General features: G+C 37.4%; 1 protein-coding gene and 1 non-coding gene across 3 annotated transcripts in view; both read right to left on the bottom strand.

Moving 5' to 3' along the window:
- SAR1B (secretion associated Ras related GTPase 1B) overlaps window positions 1-16,269 on the bottom strand; it is a 32,849-nt gene extending 16,580 nt beyond the window's left edge. The window contains exons 1-4 of one of the 2 annotated variants that reach the window (XM_033409889.2): window positions 16,126-16,256; window positions 6,401-6,516; window positions 5,745-5,820; window positions 1,627-1,746 (exon numbers count right to left, since the gene is read on the bottom strand). In XM_033409889.2, coding sequence (XP_033265780.1) covers window positions 1,627-1,746; window positions 5,745-5,802 — 178 coding nt within the window. In that variant the 5' untranslated portion in view covers window positions 5,803-5,820; window positions 6,401-6,516; window positions 16,126-16,256. Of the gene's footprint in view, window positions 1-1,626; window positions 1,747-5,744; window positions 5,821-6,400; window positions 6,517-16,125 lie in introns of both variants that reach the window. The other variant, XM_004282116.3, reaches the window with a different exon arrangement.
- Window positions 4-110, bottom strand: LOC117197569 (U6 spliceosomal RNA). The gene has a single exon (XR_007476824.1). It is a non-coding gene; the product is annotated as a U6 spliceosomal RNA (small nuclear RNA).
- Window positions 16,270-16,594: the final 325 nt, after the last annotated feature.

Genomic DNA, 16,594 nt, shown 5'->3' with positions numbered 1-16,594 from the left:
AAAAAAAATATGGAATGCGTCACGAATTTGTGTGTTATTCTTGTGCAGGGGCCATGCTAATCTTCTCTGTACCATTCCAATTTTAGTATATGTGCTGCCGAAGTGAGTACACACATGTTTTTTGATTAATTGAAAAATATTAGTTGAAATGAATGTGAGCCACAGGAAGGTTGAGATAGCATCTGTTTTGTGCCACTGCTTTTACTCCTAGTACTTAGAACAATGTCTGCCATAGAGCAGGTGCTCAAAAAATATTTGTTAAATAAATTAAAAAGGGCAACATCATAAAATTTTTTAAATGACTTACACCTAATATAAGACCACTGTGTAATCTCTTCCATTTCTATTGCTTTTGCAAATAATTTTGTATACTCAATTTCACCATGATCATTTTTCTTTAACAGTATTGTTCTTGTATCAGAATCTTATTTGTCAAGCCCCACTTTCCTCTCCTAATATAAAAAAAAAGTATCAATTTTACAAAAATCTTCCTTTTCCAACTTCACTCACTAACAGCTTTAGAGATAAAATGGTAATTTGTTTTGCTCTATTTTCCTTCTTTGTTCTTTGTATATTTACTGAACTAAATTAACTATCATATTATCTACTTTTTAGTCCAGTTCTCAATTTTATACTCATTATTAAGGCCAACACTCATTATTTCATAATTAATCTATGGATTAACTTATCTTTAAACTCTCTGTGTACTTGATTCATCGTCTTTTCAACAGTAAAAGTAAGTTCACAGGTATTTTAAGATTAGATTTCTGTTTCTAATAATTTTATCACTTTAACATTAACTTTACTTTCTCAAACAGTACCTATTACATAATCTTATATACAGGATGATACGTATTAAGTGATTTATAGAATCATTATTAATGTCTTTCAGGTAGTCTTTCTAAAAGGAAGCACAGTAAATTATTTTTTAATTATTTTAAAACTTTCTAGGGAATTCCCTGGCCGTCCAGTGGTTACAACTCGGTGCTTTCACTGCCGTGGGCCCAGGTTCAGTCCCTGGTTGGGGAACTAAGACCCTGCAAGCCGTGGGGTGTGGCCAAAAAGAACACCAAAAACCAAAAACCTTTCTATAAGTGTATCAATACATGCCCTGTTTTTTGGAATAATTCTGTGGTCTTTATATTAGAAATAGTTCAGGTTGTTAGGACTGGAAAAATAACTGGTTAACAAGTTTAGAGAGCTACCAGCAAAGTTGAGAGCTACCAGCAAAGTATAAGACTATAATCTGTCCATTGAATAATGATTAAAATAGTACAGTTCTAAAATTTGAAAGAAATTTAGGTTATGTAACAAGCTAATGGTGACTATTTATAACCTAAGCAATATGTTGTTGAATATCATATCATAATCCCTGAGGCAATAACTTTTTAATTCCTCTAGCTGGACAATGGTATACTAACTGATACGAAGATATGAGTATTATTTCAAGATCTAAATATACTCCCTAGAGTTGGGTCACTTATTATTTACTATACTATTTTAAGAACAGGTGAAATGACCTGATCATAATTTATCCACCAAAAAAACAAACAAAACCTTTTGGTTAGGGCCTATGAATTGGTATCACTTGATCAAGTAATATATTGTATGGGAGAATATACTTACTGGGATGTAACGTTGGGACATGTTGTCCAAGTCTATCATCTTTTAGCATGTGTAGCAATGTTGTTTTTCCCGCATTATCCAATCCAAGAAATACCAATTTACCAGTTTTCTTATATAATCCTGCAGAATAAGAGCTATGATTAGTCAAAGTGGTATCTGACAGACTACACAAATAAAATGACTTTAAAAAGAAGTATAATATAATATTCACAATTTAGTTATTTAGATACTTTTCCTAATTACCCCAGATTTTTGATAAAGAAACATTAACCTTTTGAACTTTTAATATTTTATAAATTGGCCTGAAAAAGCTTGGATATCTAACCTATTTTTAGTTTTGAAGAGCTATTTTAAATTTATTATGATTTGGGAAGTCAAATCATTATAAAACTAAACTTTGCCCCGATCAATAAATGTGTGTGTGACCTAAACTTATCTTGCAATGCCAAAATGCCAATTCCCTTGACAATTTATCTTAAATCCTCTTTTATTTTATTTTAGTTTATCCCTTGATAAATATCTGTGTCCTCTACTAGAGAAACACTCATAAAATACTTGACATCATGTATTTATGAAGCTAGACCAAAAGAAAAATTAAAGAGTATTTTTCCACAGATAAAAATAAATTAACTATTTTTGACAATAAAAATTACAGTGAGTTTTTTTTCAGTAAAAAAGTTTAGTTCACTGTCAAATTTCCCTGAGAATAAGGTTAAACTATTCACATGATTGCATAACACTAAGCAACAACAAAAATATCCAAGCACATAATTTTAAATATATCAGTCAAGCATTGATAGATAAAGGGATAAACAGATAAAGACAGCATTGACCAATTTACAGTAGACTGGCATTTACTGCAAAGTTCCATATTGAGCTATATATATATGTGTGTGTGTGTGTGTGTATTTTAAAGACTTTTCTTAGAGCACTTTTAGGTTTACAACAAAACTGAAAGGAACGTACAGAGATTTCCCATATACCTCTGTCCCCACACATACGTATCCTCCCCCAAGAGGATAAAAGTTTAATGACGCATATTCAACAGTATACAGATTATTTTCACCACCCTAAAAAGTCCTCTGTGCTCTGCCTATACATCCCATCCCACCCAAGGCCCAGCAACCACTGATCTTTTTATTGTCTCCATATTTTTGCCTCTTCTAGAATGTCATAGAATGTCATGTAGTTGGAATCACTCAGTATGTAGCCTTTTCAGATTGGCTTCTTTCACTCAGTAATATGCATTTTAGTTTCTTCCATGTATTTTCATGGCTTGATAGTCCGTTTCTTTTTAGTGCTGAATAATATTCCATTGTCTGGCTATACCATAGTTTATCCATTCACCCACTAGAGGACATCTTGGTTGCTTCCAAGTTTTGGCAGTTATGACTAAAGCTGCCTCAAACACCTGTGTACAGGTTTTCGGGTGGGTGTAGGTTTTCAGGTGGATGTAAGTTTTCAACTCCTTTGGGTAAATACCAAGGACCACAATTGCTGGATTGAATGGTAAGAGTATGTTTAGTTTTATAAGAAACCAACAAACTGTCTTCCGAAGTGGCTGTACCATTTTTCATTCCCACCAGCAATGAATGAGAGTTTCTGTTGTTTCACATGCTCACCAGTATTTGGTGTTGTCAGGATCTGGATTTGGGGCATTCTAATAGGTGTGTAGTGGTATTGAAATTTATTTTTCATGTCTTTAATTGTCTAATACCCATGGAATTCCATGAGGACAGGGAATGCAGCAGCAGCTCAAAAGATACTTAATCAATAAATGAAATTTTTAAGACATTAGGCAATTACAGATTCAGGCCATCCATTTTCTAATAAGTTCGTGCCAAAATAACATCTAGTTCTTTACCCACATTTAAGTTTAAGAAGTAAATTATTTAAGTCCTAATCTTTTGATCACATATTGACCAACAATTCCAATCCTAAAGAGAAGATTGTTTTCCATATTTACTTGAGCTGGGATACTACATCTCTCTAATTATAAATCTGACTAATAATGTCCTTAAACATTTCTATTTCTTAAAAGCTTTCTACGAAGATTGTTTTCCATATTTACTTGAGCTGGGATACTACATCTCTCCTTTAATTATAAATCTGACTAATAATCTCCTTAAACATTTCTATTTCTTAAAAGGTTTCTATATAGACTGTTTCTAACCAATGCACTCAATCTTACCACACTTTTTAAAAAAATATTTAATTATATTTATTTTTGGCTGCGTTGGGTCTTTGTTGCTGTGTACGGGCTTTCTCTAGTTGTGGCAAGCGGGAGCTACTCTTTGTTGTGGTGCGCGGGCTTCTCATTGCGGTGGCTTCTCGTGTTGTGGAGCATGGGCTCTAGAGCACAGGCTCAGTAGTTGTGGCATGTGGGCTCAGTAGTTGTGGCGCACGGGTTTAGTTGCTCCACGGCATGTGAGATCCTCCCAGACCAGGGATCAAACCCGTGTCCCCTGTATTGGCAGGAAGATTCCTATCCACTGTGCCACCAGGGAAGTCCCTACCACCCTAACTTTTAAATAGTAAAAGTGTACAGGATAATATACTAAAAGGGAACAACTGCATTTAATCTTTAAACTGAGTTGGACTGAATTCTTATTTTGTGGTAGGCACTGTTAAGCACCTGCAAACATTTCACTTAATGCTCAACTCTGTGAAGTAGCATTATTATCCTCTTTTTTACAGAGGGGAAATGAAGACTCAGAGTTAACTTGCTCAAATGCCGAAGTCAGATCTGAGATTTGAACCTATGTTTGATCCCAAAGCTTTGGTTCATTTTCATTTCTCTATACTGCTTCCTAAAGTTAGCACTATTAACCTTCTTGTTCCTGATTGTGATGCAATCTATTTTGCCTTTTCAACATAATTCAGCATAGATTCATTGTTCTATAAACTGAGATATAGATTCCAACATGTTATAACCCAAAGCCCCAGCAAAATAAAGTTTAAAAGCCTCTATTTCTGACCCAGTTCTTGCAAATATGGGACAAAATATTTCAGTCTGATAAAAAGATTTAAGAATTCTCTTGGAGGTAGTATAGAGAGATCTGACATTTGACCTGTAGTAGAGCAACAGTATAAAATAATGTGAGGAATTATATTTTTAAAAAGAAAAAAAACCACTCTGGGTTTTTAAAAATTTACAACTAAGGTTCAAATAAGAAATAAAAATACAGTGACAAAATTTGATCTTACATTTTTATCCTTTCAATATATAGTAGTCAAACAAAATTTATATTTCCCAATCAAAATTTATTTCCTCAGTCAAGATTATGTTTGTGGAGAAAGAAATATTTATATAGGAGATATCATTCCATAAGTATGGTTGTGGCCAGTTTAGAAGTATGTTGACCACTCTGTAATTATATGAAATGCTTCTCTTTCTGCCAGTTTACAAGATGATGGTTATAAGGAGACTAAACTTAGGACAAAATTTGAAAATAGGAGACTAGAAATATTTTCATTAATTATTACAATAATAAAATTGTGTATATCCCAACATAAAAGTTAATCAAAAGCCTGGTTCAGGGGGAAAAAAAAGCCTGTTTCACCGAAAAATGTGACAAGTCAAGGGTGTCAATAAAAGAATGGGAAGCAAAGATTATTCCTATCTTTAAAATCTATAAAGAGAGGAAAATCACTAGTCAGAATTGCTGGGTAAACAAGACTCATTTAGTAGGTTATAAAATGCCATTTATAATATATGAGGTACTTTATGGAACATGCATTTTTATAATAATAATAAAAAAAGAAACAATGCATTGGATTCCGGTGAGGATTACATGAGGTAAAGCATGTAAAACTCTTGTGCAAACTGGCTAATAAATGGTAGCTATTCCTGTTAATAATATGCTTATCAACAACCTTAAAAGATAGGAATTATTATTATTTTACAGATAAGGAAATTAAGGCTAAAGTGGAGAAAAGAGTTTGTCTAAGATTACTTTGCAACAGGTATAATGAGTAATTGAACATGTTTGTATGATTCCAGAGCCCATATTTGTAATTACTGGGTTACATACAAAGAGGCTCTGTACAAATAAAAGACACTTTTATATAAGTAGGATTAAATGGGATAACAAAAGAGAACAAAGGGCCAACATTACCTAAAAACTGTAGCACACTGCTGAAACCACTGTAAATCCAGTCAAATATGAAGGACATAGCCAAATCTTATAGGGTCTGGAAAAAAAAGTGTTTTGAATTTAGTAGTCAACATTAAACACCAACAACATTAAACATCAACTGTGAGTAAATAATCCTACACCCTTACTACAAAGAATTAAACACTCTTCTCCATGCCAGTCTAACCTGATCTATACTGATGAATAAAAAACAAAGTGTCATTAAAATACCAAGTAGAGACCATTCTTTGCCCCTCAAAGTAGCAAACATGAAAAAATTATAACAGTCAAGACTAGAAAAAATGTGGTAAAAGAAGCATTATTAGTGGCAGTATAAATTGGTACAAATCTTTTTCAAAACCAATTTGACAATAATGTATCTGTTGATACCATTTGACCCAAGAATTCTACTTTTAGAAATTGTCCTAAATATGGAAAAGCTTATGTATAAAGATGTTCATCAAAGTGTTCCATAAGAAAATTTTTAGAAATAATCTATGTTCAATAGTAAATTAAATATAGTATCTATGGCATATGAAATATTTACCAAAACCTTGGAGTGGGGGATGGGAGAGAAGGGAGAAAAGAGGAGAAGAAAGGAAATTGATCATGAAATAAGTTTCCGAGTCTGATTTTACCTATGTGGAGTAAAAACCCTTTTTCTTTTTCTTTTGTTCTTTTGTAGCAGTTGGTACCAGACAGTAAATTTCTGGGTTTGTTATCTTTCTGCATTTTTCAAATTTTAATCATGTTACTAAATGTAAAAAAAAAAAAAAAAAAAAGATTAAATCACAGTAGAAAATACAGAGCATAGTTCAATTCAGCATTTACTTGACATGTACTTGATAAACTAATATAGCTAATATGGAAAATAAGAGAAAAAAAGCCTCTTTAGAAAAAAAAATCACTTATACAAAAATATGCTTTCAGATCAACAAAGTTCATTTTCTAGAGCTGAACAAAAAAACCCAGGCCCCAAACTTGGGCCAAGTCCAAAAAGTTTGAAGGGCTGTGCTATCTTTGATATTCTTCAGACTAAGTATGACACACAACACTGCTTTCTATAACTGCCTCTCCCTCCAGTGGGCTGCCAAACTGGACACAGATGGGCCCACCAAACTCAATATTCCTTGAGGGTAAGATGTTGAGAGCACATCACCTTGAGAGTCAGAAACAGAGAAAAGAGACAGCCTACCTCCAGTCTGTACAAGGCCTAGCAAGTTTACTAGGAAATCCCCTGGATCCTGGCAATAGATTCTCCCCTCTTCTATTAACTTCTTACTTGAATTAGCGTAAGCAGAATTTTGTTCTTGCAATCAGTTGATTCCTGATTAAGACAGAGTGACTGGCAAACTATGAATAGTTTCATTTGTCAGTGTCACAAGAATGAGAACTACAACAGCAACATAAATATATAAGAATCTATTATCTTAGAAGTTCTCATTTTACTCAAGTTGAAAATTACACCTCCTACTATTATCATTTTAGGTCATATAGAAATTGAAACTTAAAGTCAGAGAAAATATATACAGGTGGCTTGTCTTTTCTGAAGATTCTGAGGTATATGCTTTTCAAAGGGAATCATAATAATTTTCACTGTAGAGAATCAAATAAAGCAGTGGTGTGTTGAGATATTTAATTTAATTTAATATATATTTACCTAGTTCATATTACATCCAAAGTCCGGAGCTAGACATCATGGGGAATACAAATATTGATGACAAACATGGCTCTTTCTCTCAAAAAGATTATACAGTGATAAATTAGCTACACAAATGCAATTAAACTGAAAAATGTTAAAACTGAATAGGATATTATCTAAAATGGTAACAACTCACCCTATAGAGTTTCAAGACTCATTCAAACACAAGGGGAAAAAAATGCCTATTCTCTAAGTCCTAGGCTACTAGGGGAGTAATGATCATAAGAGCATAAAAACAAAATAATAAAAATAAATAACAGAGACATGAGGTATTTATGTGCATACCAACAGAAAGAGGTATGGTATGCTCACAAATGCACTTTATATTTTGTATGAAAAAAGAGAAAACCAGTCCTGCTTGTCTCTACATCCGAAGTCCTATTTCCATAGTTCTATGGTGACACCAGGGTACAGCTAAGGAAAGGTTTCTTAGATGGTGTTTAGCCTGAATGGGTACAGCAAAAAGTCGGGAATTGTTAGATAATATGACTGGGGTTAGGGGACCGCAAACTGAGAGTAAAAAATCAACTGGTGCTAATTAGTGATGCAGAAGCCAGATTGATAAACAAATCTGAGACTAAATTTAGACATTAGGTCTTCATGCCTGCTACTTTTAATATATGAACATAAGAAACGATGCTGAATCCGCCTTTCAACTTAATAAAACAAAGCAAAACAAACAAACAAAAAATATCAGCTACCATTTATTGAACCCCTACGAGCATTATGGTCTAGAGGTTAAGAGCAGGAGCTCTGGTGCTAGGACTTTAATATCTACTTTAGGTAAGTTACTTCACGTTCCTCATCTGTAAAATGGGGATAACAATATTACCTGAGATGGTTATTGTGAAGATTAATTACTACACGCAAAGCATTTAGTATTTCGCATGGAGGAAGCATTTAATTTTAGCTGCTGTTATTATTATTTCTTCTACTACATGGCCCACAGTACTAGACACTTTACAGATATCACCACTAAATACCCCAACAACCTTTCAGAGTACATATATTATTGTTCGCATTTTACAGAAGAAGCTGAAGTTACAGTAAGTAAAACTCAACTATTAATGATAGGCACAACGAAGTTTCAAACATGAGTTGAACTTCCACGTCCATCCCCTTTCCTTTACATTGCATTGGCTCTCTAAAGCTTTATAATAATAGTTTTAAAGGTTTAAATTTATTTAAGTCATTACATACCATTTTTTAATAACTCCAGCTCATGACTCTGACATGTAATTCCTTCCTCTCCCTCACATCCAACACCCAGTCATTCCTTAGTTCTATCAATTTCTGCACTGAAGTCTCAAGCTTTCTTTGATGCTCACAGGAGCCACCTAGTCAAAAGCCTTATTGTCACTTTCCAAAACTACCATCTTAACATCAAAATGTGTTTCTACCCATCTGTACATGCCCTCCAGAGTAGCTTCCCCAAAATGTCATCTTGGACTTGTTGCATAGTCAGGGTGACTATAACTCCCAGTTTGCTGGGGATAGTCTCAGCAAAGTTATTTCAGTGTAATTATTAACAGTGCTTCCTCTCACTCTCAAAAGGGTCCTGATTTAGGTTAAATTATATGGCCACTCTATGCTTGTGGATGGAGAGTCACTGGAGGTTTGTGAGCTGAGAAATGATACATTCAAACTCCTAGGCCAGTATTCCACATTCCACTCTTAGCTACCTTTCCAAGTTTAATACATATTACTTCCCTACTTGTAGCTTTCCCCAGACCAAAGTAAACTGCTTGCCATTCACCACTGGCGACCTGGACTTTACTACCTTAAAACCTCTGCTCATTATCCTTCCCAGCATCAGAATGTTCTCCCACTATCTCTGCTAAAGTCTCCTTGCCTCCAGCACCAGCCAAATGCTATGAAAGAAATTAATTCTCACTTGAGGGACAGATATAGATGGAAGAACCAAAAGAACCCAGGAAGGGTAAAAGAACTAGAAGAGAGAGGCAAGGAAAGAAGTTAAATTAATTAAATGCATTTAAACACATTAAATTAAATTAATTAAATGCATTTAAACACATTAAATGCAGAGATGTCACAGCTAGCTTTGGTGACAAGGAGACAACAGTTGACAGCATGAGTAGCCTGCAGTGGAGCGGTAGGTAGTACAGGAGAGCCTTTGGCCGGTACTTAAAGCACAGCAGAGCTGTGAGACCTTGAACAAGTTAAAATCTCTCAGGGTGTTTTAAGAGCAAATGAGATACAATGTACAAAGTAAGTATCAATATTTAAAACCTGGCTTCTGTCATTATTGAGAAGAGATTGGGACAGGAGGTTAACAGGTGGAGGCAGTGAGAAAATTCTTCTTTCATTCTTTTTCTTTTCTTTTTTTTTTTGCGGTACGCGGGCCTCTCACTGTTGTGGCCTCTCCCGTTGCGGAGCACAGGCTCCGGACGCTCAGGCTCAGCGGCCATGGCTCACGGGCCCAGCCGCTCTGCGGCATGTGGGATCTTCCCGGACCGGGGCACGAACCCGTGTGCCCTGCATCGGCAGGCGGACTCTCAACCACTGCGCCACCAGGGAAGTCCTAGGAAATTCTTCTTTCAAAAAGTTTGAAATGGGATGAGGGAAATGAGGTTTTCTTCTTAAGGAAGGGTGAGGCTTGAGAATGTTGATAAATTGAAAGGAAGGAGCTAGTGGCAAGGAAGAGCTTAAAGATGAGAAAGAGAAGGAATTAACCAAAAGGGTCAAAGTCTCAAGAGGAGCCTGGGCAGAGAGCACAATTCCTCTAAGATGAGAAGGAAGGAAGGCCAGGAAAGATGAAGAAGGGGTGCTACTGAGCCCGCGCGCCTGGATCCCGTGCTCCGCAACAAGAGAAGCCACCGCAATGAGAAGCCTGCACACCGCAACAGAGTAGCCCCCGCTCGCCGCAACTAGAGAAAGCCTGCACAGCAACGAAGACGCAACACAGCCAAAATTAAATTAAATTAAAAAAAAAAAAGAATAGCTACTGTGGGGAAAAGATCGAATTAAAAGATTGCTAAAAAGAGCCAGGGACTTCCCTGGTGGCGCAGTGGTTAAGAATCCGCCTGCCAATGCAGGAGACGCGGGTTCGAGCCCTGGTCTGGGAAGATCCCACATGCCGCGGAGCAACTAAGCCCGTGCGCCACAGCTACTGAGCCTGCGCTCTAGAGCCCATGAGCCACAACTACTGAGCCCACATGCCACAACTACTGAAGCCCGCGTGCCTAGAACCCGTGTTCCGCAACAAGAGAAGGCACCGCAATGAGAAGCCTGCGCACCACAACGAAGAATAGCCCCCGCTCACCACAACTAGAGAAAGCCCTCACGCAGCAACAAAGACCCAACGCAGCCAAAAATAAATAAATAAAAAATTAATTAAAAAAATAAAAAGAGCCAGTTGCTAGGGTTGAAAAACATTCACAGCAGTACCAATCTGTACTGATTTCTATCCCTCACCCCCCCACCCCAAGCAATGCTCAGCCTTAGAGAACAAGGAGCGAATGGGGTTTAGGGACTTACAGAACAGCAAATGAAAAAAAGATAGGGGAGCAGGAATTTGACAGTACTAGCAACAGAGACTGAAGTAATCTGATCAGAAGTTCAGTCTGAGTGGATAAGGTATAAACACAAATAGAGCATGGAATGGGGTGGGGATCAAAGGCAGGCTCCTCACAGAATAGAAATGGAAGAATAGGGGAAGAGTCTAGCTAAATAGCAGGTGTAGATGTAGTAAAAGGGTGCGAGAAGTGAAAGGTGGGTCAGAATTGTGCCTGCACAGTGGAGGAAAATGTGGGGTTCAGAATTCAAGAAAGGATTGGGTCTGGGTGGTGGCCAGCTCCAAGGCCTGGCTCTGGCATAGGCAGCTGAAGAGAATTAGGGGTGAAGGATTCGGGAAGCTGGGCTATTCCACACTGACAGGCAGTGGAATCATCTAGAAGATTGGAGGGTAGCGTTTTAGAAAGCAAGACTGTGAATCAAGTGGCAAAATCCTTACTGAAGATGACTGTTGGTAGGTGAGAGCCACGAGGACTCAGGGAGGGTAGAGTGGGTAAGCCATGCAGGTAAATGGATTTTTTTGCATAAGGATGGTACCAATTTGCTTTTGTATAATTTGTCCCAAGATAACAAATTTAATAACATATATGGGGAAACTCTTCTTTAGAAATTAATTAGATATTTACATATCTATAAAGTCACGGTTTCTGAGATCCTTAAACAGAAACTCCTTAAGCTAGGAGTCATTAGTCATTTTAAAGTAGAGGGAGTAAAGTAAGTCAGAAAGAGAAAAACAAATACTATACGCTAACACATATACATGGAATCTAAAAAAATTTTTTTAAAAAGTTCTGATGAACCTAGGGGCAGGACAGGGATAAAGAGGCCATCATAGAGAATGGACTTGAGGACGGTGCGGGGGGCAGGGTAAGCTGGGACAAAGTGAGAGAGTGGTATGGACATAGATACACTACCAAATGTAAAACCCATAGCTAGTGGGAAGCAGCTGCATAGCACAGGGAGATCAGCTTGGTGCTTTGTGTCCACCTAGAGGGGTGGGATAGGGAGGGTGGGAGGGAGATGCAAGAGGGAGAAGATATGGGGATATATGTATATGTATAGCTGATTCACTTTGTTATACAGCAGAGACTAACACACCATTGCAAAGCAATTATACTCCAATAAAGATGTTAAAAACAATAAAGTAGAGGTAAAAATGCCAACTAAGAATAAAAGTTACTTAGCCACAAACAGATACCTGAGCCCTGAGAACAGGTTACACAACACCATGAACACACTATTAAGACATGTGAAAAGCAAAGGTCAAGAACAAGGAAACATATACACGTCAGCAGATTTATTTATTGCATGAACACCAAAAAGGAAAAGTTGCTAAGCAGATTAGAAAAGTGATCTACTCAAGTAACATGAAAATCAGTGCAAAGGGTGTAATGGAACAGAAATTCTCAGATTACAAATAACTTCTGAAAGCCTTGCCCCATTAAACTCATAAGGACAACTCCATTTTTATGAAATGTCCAGAATAGGCAAGTCTTTAGAGTAAATAGATTAGTGGTTGTCAGATTGGGGGGAAGGTGAAATGGGGAGTGGCTGCTAATAAGTACTGGGTTTCTTTTGGGGGTAATGAAAATGTTCTGGAGTTACTGGTTATGGTTGCACAACATGATGAACTAAAAAAACACTGAATTGTACACTTATAAAGGTAAGAAGTGTATGTACAAGTACCCTTTATGGTATGCATTCTCTCTCAATAAAGTTATTATTAAAAAATAAAGAAAATTATATGTTGAAAATTTACATGGGCTTTTAATATTTATAACTAATATAAGTAATTTAGCAAAATCATTTAGGTATGAACTTTTTTTTTTTTTTTGGCGGTACACGGGCCTGTCACTGCTGTGGCCTCTCCCGTTGCAGAGCACAGGCTCCGGACGCACAGGCTCAGCAGCCATGGCTCACAGGCCCAGCCGCTCAGCGGCATGTGGGATCCCCCCGGACCGGGGCACGAACCCGTCTCTCCTGCATCGGCAGGCAGACTCTCAACCACTGCACCACCAGGGAAGCCCTAGTTATGAACTTTTTAAAAATATACATAAGGGAAAAAAATACACATAAGATGACAAGATATAAATACTCCAAAAAGTAGTGCTGGTAGAAAATAAAAAATATTCTAAGGAGGTAAATCCTATTCAGAATAGAATTCTAGAATCAATACATTAATAACTTTGGGAAGCAAAGCATGGTAGAGCTGTGATAAAATGGATGGAATGCCTGTCCTAGAATTTAAAAAATCTAAACTGAATGTGCATCTTTTTTTTTTTTTTTTGGCCACACCATGCAGCAAGGGGAACTTCACCGACCAGGGATGGAACCTGTGACCGCTGCAGTGGAAGCTCGGAGTCTTAATCCCTGGACCACCAGGTAAATCCTGAATGTGCATCTTTCGAAATACCATAATTTCATTCTGGGAAACCCAATCTTTCTGAGTGCCAGTTTGCTTCTCCATATAAGGGAAATACCACCTGCCTCACAGAATGTTAAGAATGATTAACTATGATAATGTACATGAAAACACTTTGAATACTACCCCATATAAGTGGTATTAATTCTTTCAAACTCAGTTGATTAAAATTCAAATCACAAAACTTTAAATGCCAATTTTCAAGTTAACTTCAATATTAACAACTATTAATATGAAAAAGGTTTTTTTCATAATGTTCTGATTTTACTTTAAATATTAATAGCACCATCACTGTCACCAGAAAAGGCATTAGAAGAGTTTCCTTCAAATCCAGGTAAGGAAATTTCACTAGGAGAGATTAATCACAATTTTCTACACAATTTTGTCAGGCTTATAATTAAAATATGTACAAATTCCATAAGATTAGTATACTATCTGTAAACTAATTTAGGAACTATACATACCTCTCTCTCAGATTCAAACAGTACTAGAAATACAAAGGCCAAACTCTGCTTGACCGTGTTTTGTAGAATTTCAGCAAGGCCCTATGCCTTTCAGTCGTCCCTTGGTGTCCTAGAGGATTGGTTCCAGGCCCCTACACCCCATCCTCAAGTCCCTTATATAAAATGTCATAGTATAATCCACGCACATCCTCTAGTATACTTTAAATGGTCTCTCAATTACTTATAATATCTAATACAATGTAAATAATAAGCAAATAGTTGTAAATACAATGTAAATGCCATGTAAATAGTCGCCAGCACTTGGCCAATTCAAGTTTTGCTTTCTCAAACTTTCTGGAATTTTTTCCCCCAAATATTTTCCACCCATGGTTGAATCCTTAGAGTGGAACCCGTGGATATGGAGGGCCAACTCTGCTAAAAGTATGGACAGTGACAATGTTGAATGTTTTAAGACAATGTTACTTTATAAATACTCACCCCTAAAATTGTTAAATTTTCTTTTTACAAACTTTATGGAAACGGTGATGCAAATAAAAAAACTCTAGAAAACATTTTAGGATTGAATGTATAGCAATTATAATAATGGAACTAAAAACTAAACCTTTTAGTTCGTGTAATGAACAAAAAGTACATAATCAATTTTCCTTTAAGGGAAAGTGATGCTCGATTGAAATAAGGTTAAATCTATGACAAATATAAATAGGATTTTTTAAGAGGAAAGGAAAAAAACCTCTGCGTTAAAAAAGTTGCACACCTACGTACTGAACTTGGCTATAATGAATTAAGAAAAAAAAAAACTGACATAAGCAATGACAAATTTAATCATTAAAATACTTTTGACTCAAATTGTTCTAAAAGCTATATACAAGGAAGAGAAACTTTTCAATACCATGATTTGAAAATTATTTGCTTAGTAATGTTTTGCAGAAAAATAATTTAAATGAGTTTCAGCCAAGTGTACTTAAAGAAGAGGGTGGAGAAATAATGAATCATTACTACAGAATTCTGATTTATAAGCTTCAAATGACGTGGCAGTGATTTTCATTTCTGATAGCCTACTCTTCGGTCTCAATTTTTGCTTGAAGTGCAAGGCAAAGGAAGGTTAAAATGTACCCTATTCAAACTGCTAATCTGCATAATTAATGACAATGCTTCTTTAATATTTCTAAAATGAAGGCAACACCTTCCTCTTCTGCAAACTCAGAAAACACCAATGAACTATCCTAAAGTTTTTAAAGTTCAAAATATTTTGGTGACGAACGCAAGCCCACTAAAACAACGTTTGATATACACATTGCTTTGAAATATCAGCACCACTAATTATTGATAAAATGTAAACCTTCCTGTATTCCTCATGTGTAAAATAGAGATGATACTATTACTTCCTCATTGGATTGCTGTGTGCATAGCTAGCGCCTTACACATAGTAGAAAACAAATGTTCTTTTCCTTCTTTCATTTGCTTCTTTAAAATTACTCTAATTCGTATTCTAACACTGAACACAGGACATTCTTCAGCGTGAGACACAGTGGTAGTATAGATCTTGATATATCAAGAAAAACGTGCAACTAATATTAGGTTTAGTTTTTCAAATTAAAAGGATTTCTTCACCTCATTTTGCCCCATGTACCTAACACCTTAAATTCCTGACGTGTTTGGTTTTTTTGGTCATCAATGTTAGAGTTTTCGCTGTTGTCAAAATCAATTTCTATCTTGTTAGAAACTCGTGAAATAATCCCTAAATCATTGCAGTTTTCCCCCAACAGTTTATCTTTTTCCCAGTCAGCTGGGACTTGGGCTATGGGAAGACGTTACCCACTAGTGGGAAAGGAAGTTCGATTTGTTCCCGCACTAAGTGGGAGAGCTGAGAACAACACGCCGCGTCACAGCCTCTTGAGCTGTCAATGATCCCGCCGCCTTCACCTTACTCGGTGAGGAAACTGAGGCCGAGGGGAAGGAAGGGCTTGCCTGCAGTTCAGAGTCATCTCGTTCATTCCTGAAATAACACACCGTTTGACAGCAGCGGTGTCCTATCCGGATGACCGTCAGAGAGGCCCCGCGAAGCACGAAAGGAGCCCGTCCTCTTTCCCGCCGCCAGATTCCAGGACAGAAAACAGGAGCCCCTTCCTCGCCCGGCTACAGGCAGGGGCATTGGGTGGGCCCAGGCGCGACAGGCGCTCCTTCCCCGGGGTCCACAGCTGCCGCCCGCCGGTTCTCCGGGGAGGACAGGCCGCCACTTACCTGCGATTGGAGAGAACACAATTCCTTGCTTGGCGTCGACCCTACTCACTCCGACACCGAACTGCAAAGCGCGATGGCTGCCGCGGCCCTAGTCTGCGCTAGCTCCTTCCGGGCCGGTGGGTGCTTCTCTCCCGAAGGTTCGCAGGACAGCAGCGCCGTGCGCCTCTAGTTCCGCCTCCTGGCGGTTCCGCGGCCAGTCCCACTGCTGAATGCTCCCAGAACTGGGGCCTGCTCCCCATACACGCCTGAAGGGGCTGCACGGGCTGCGGGCCTAGGCAGAGAAGGTAACACCGGTTCCTAGCTTGGGGAGATTATACGTGACATGCTTTTCTGAAAAAATACATTTTCAAAGTGCACCTGTTTCTTGAGTTCAACAAGTAATTTACAAAATGTAACTATGTAACTATGAGCTTTAAACAAGACTGTCTTGACCCCGGCCGTTCTTTGCTCATGGATGTTACTTTTCTTA

The sequence above is a fragment of the Orcinus orca genome, chromosome 3 (genome assembly GCF_937001465.1).
Source record: "Orcinus orca chromosome 3, mOrcOrc1.1, whole genome shotgun sequence".
NCBI lineage: Eukaryota > Metazoa > Chordata > Mammalia > Artiodactyla > Delphinidae > Orcinus > Orcinus orca.
This window is presented reverse-complemented; position numbering and strand designations above follow the sequence as displayed.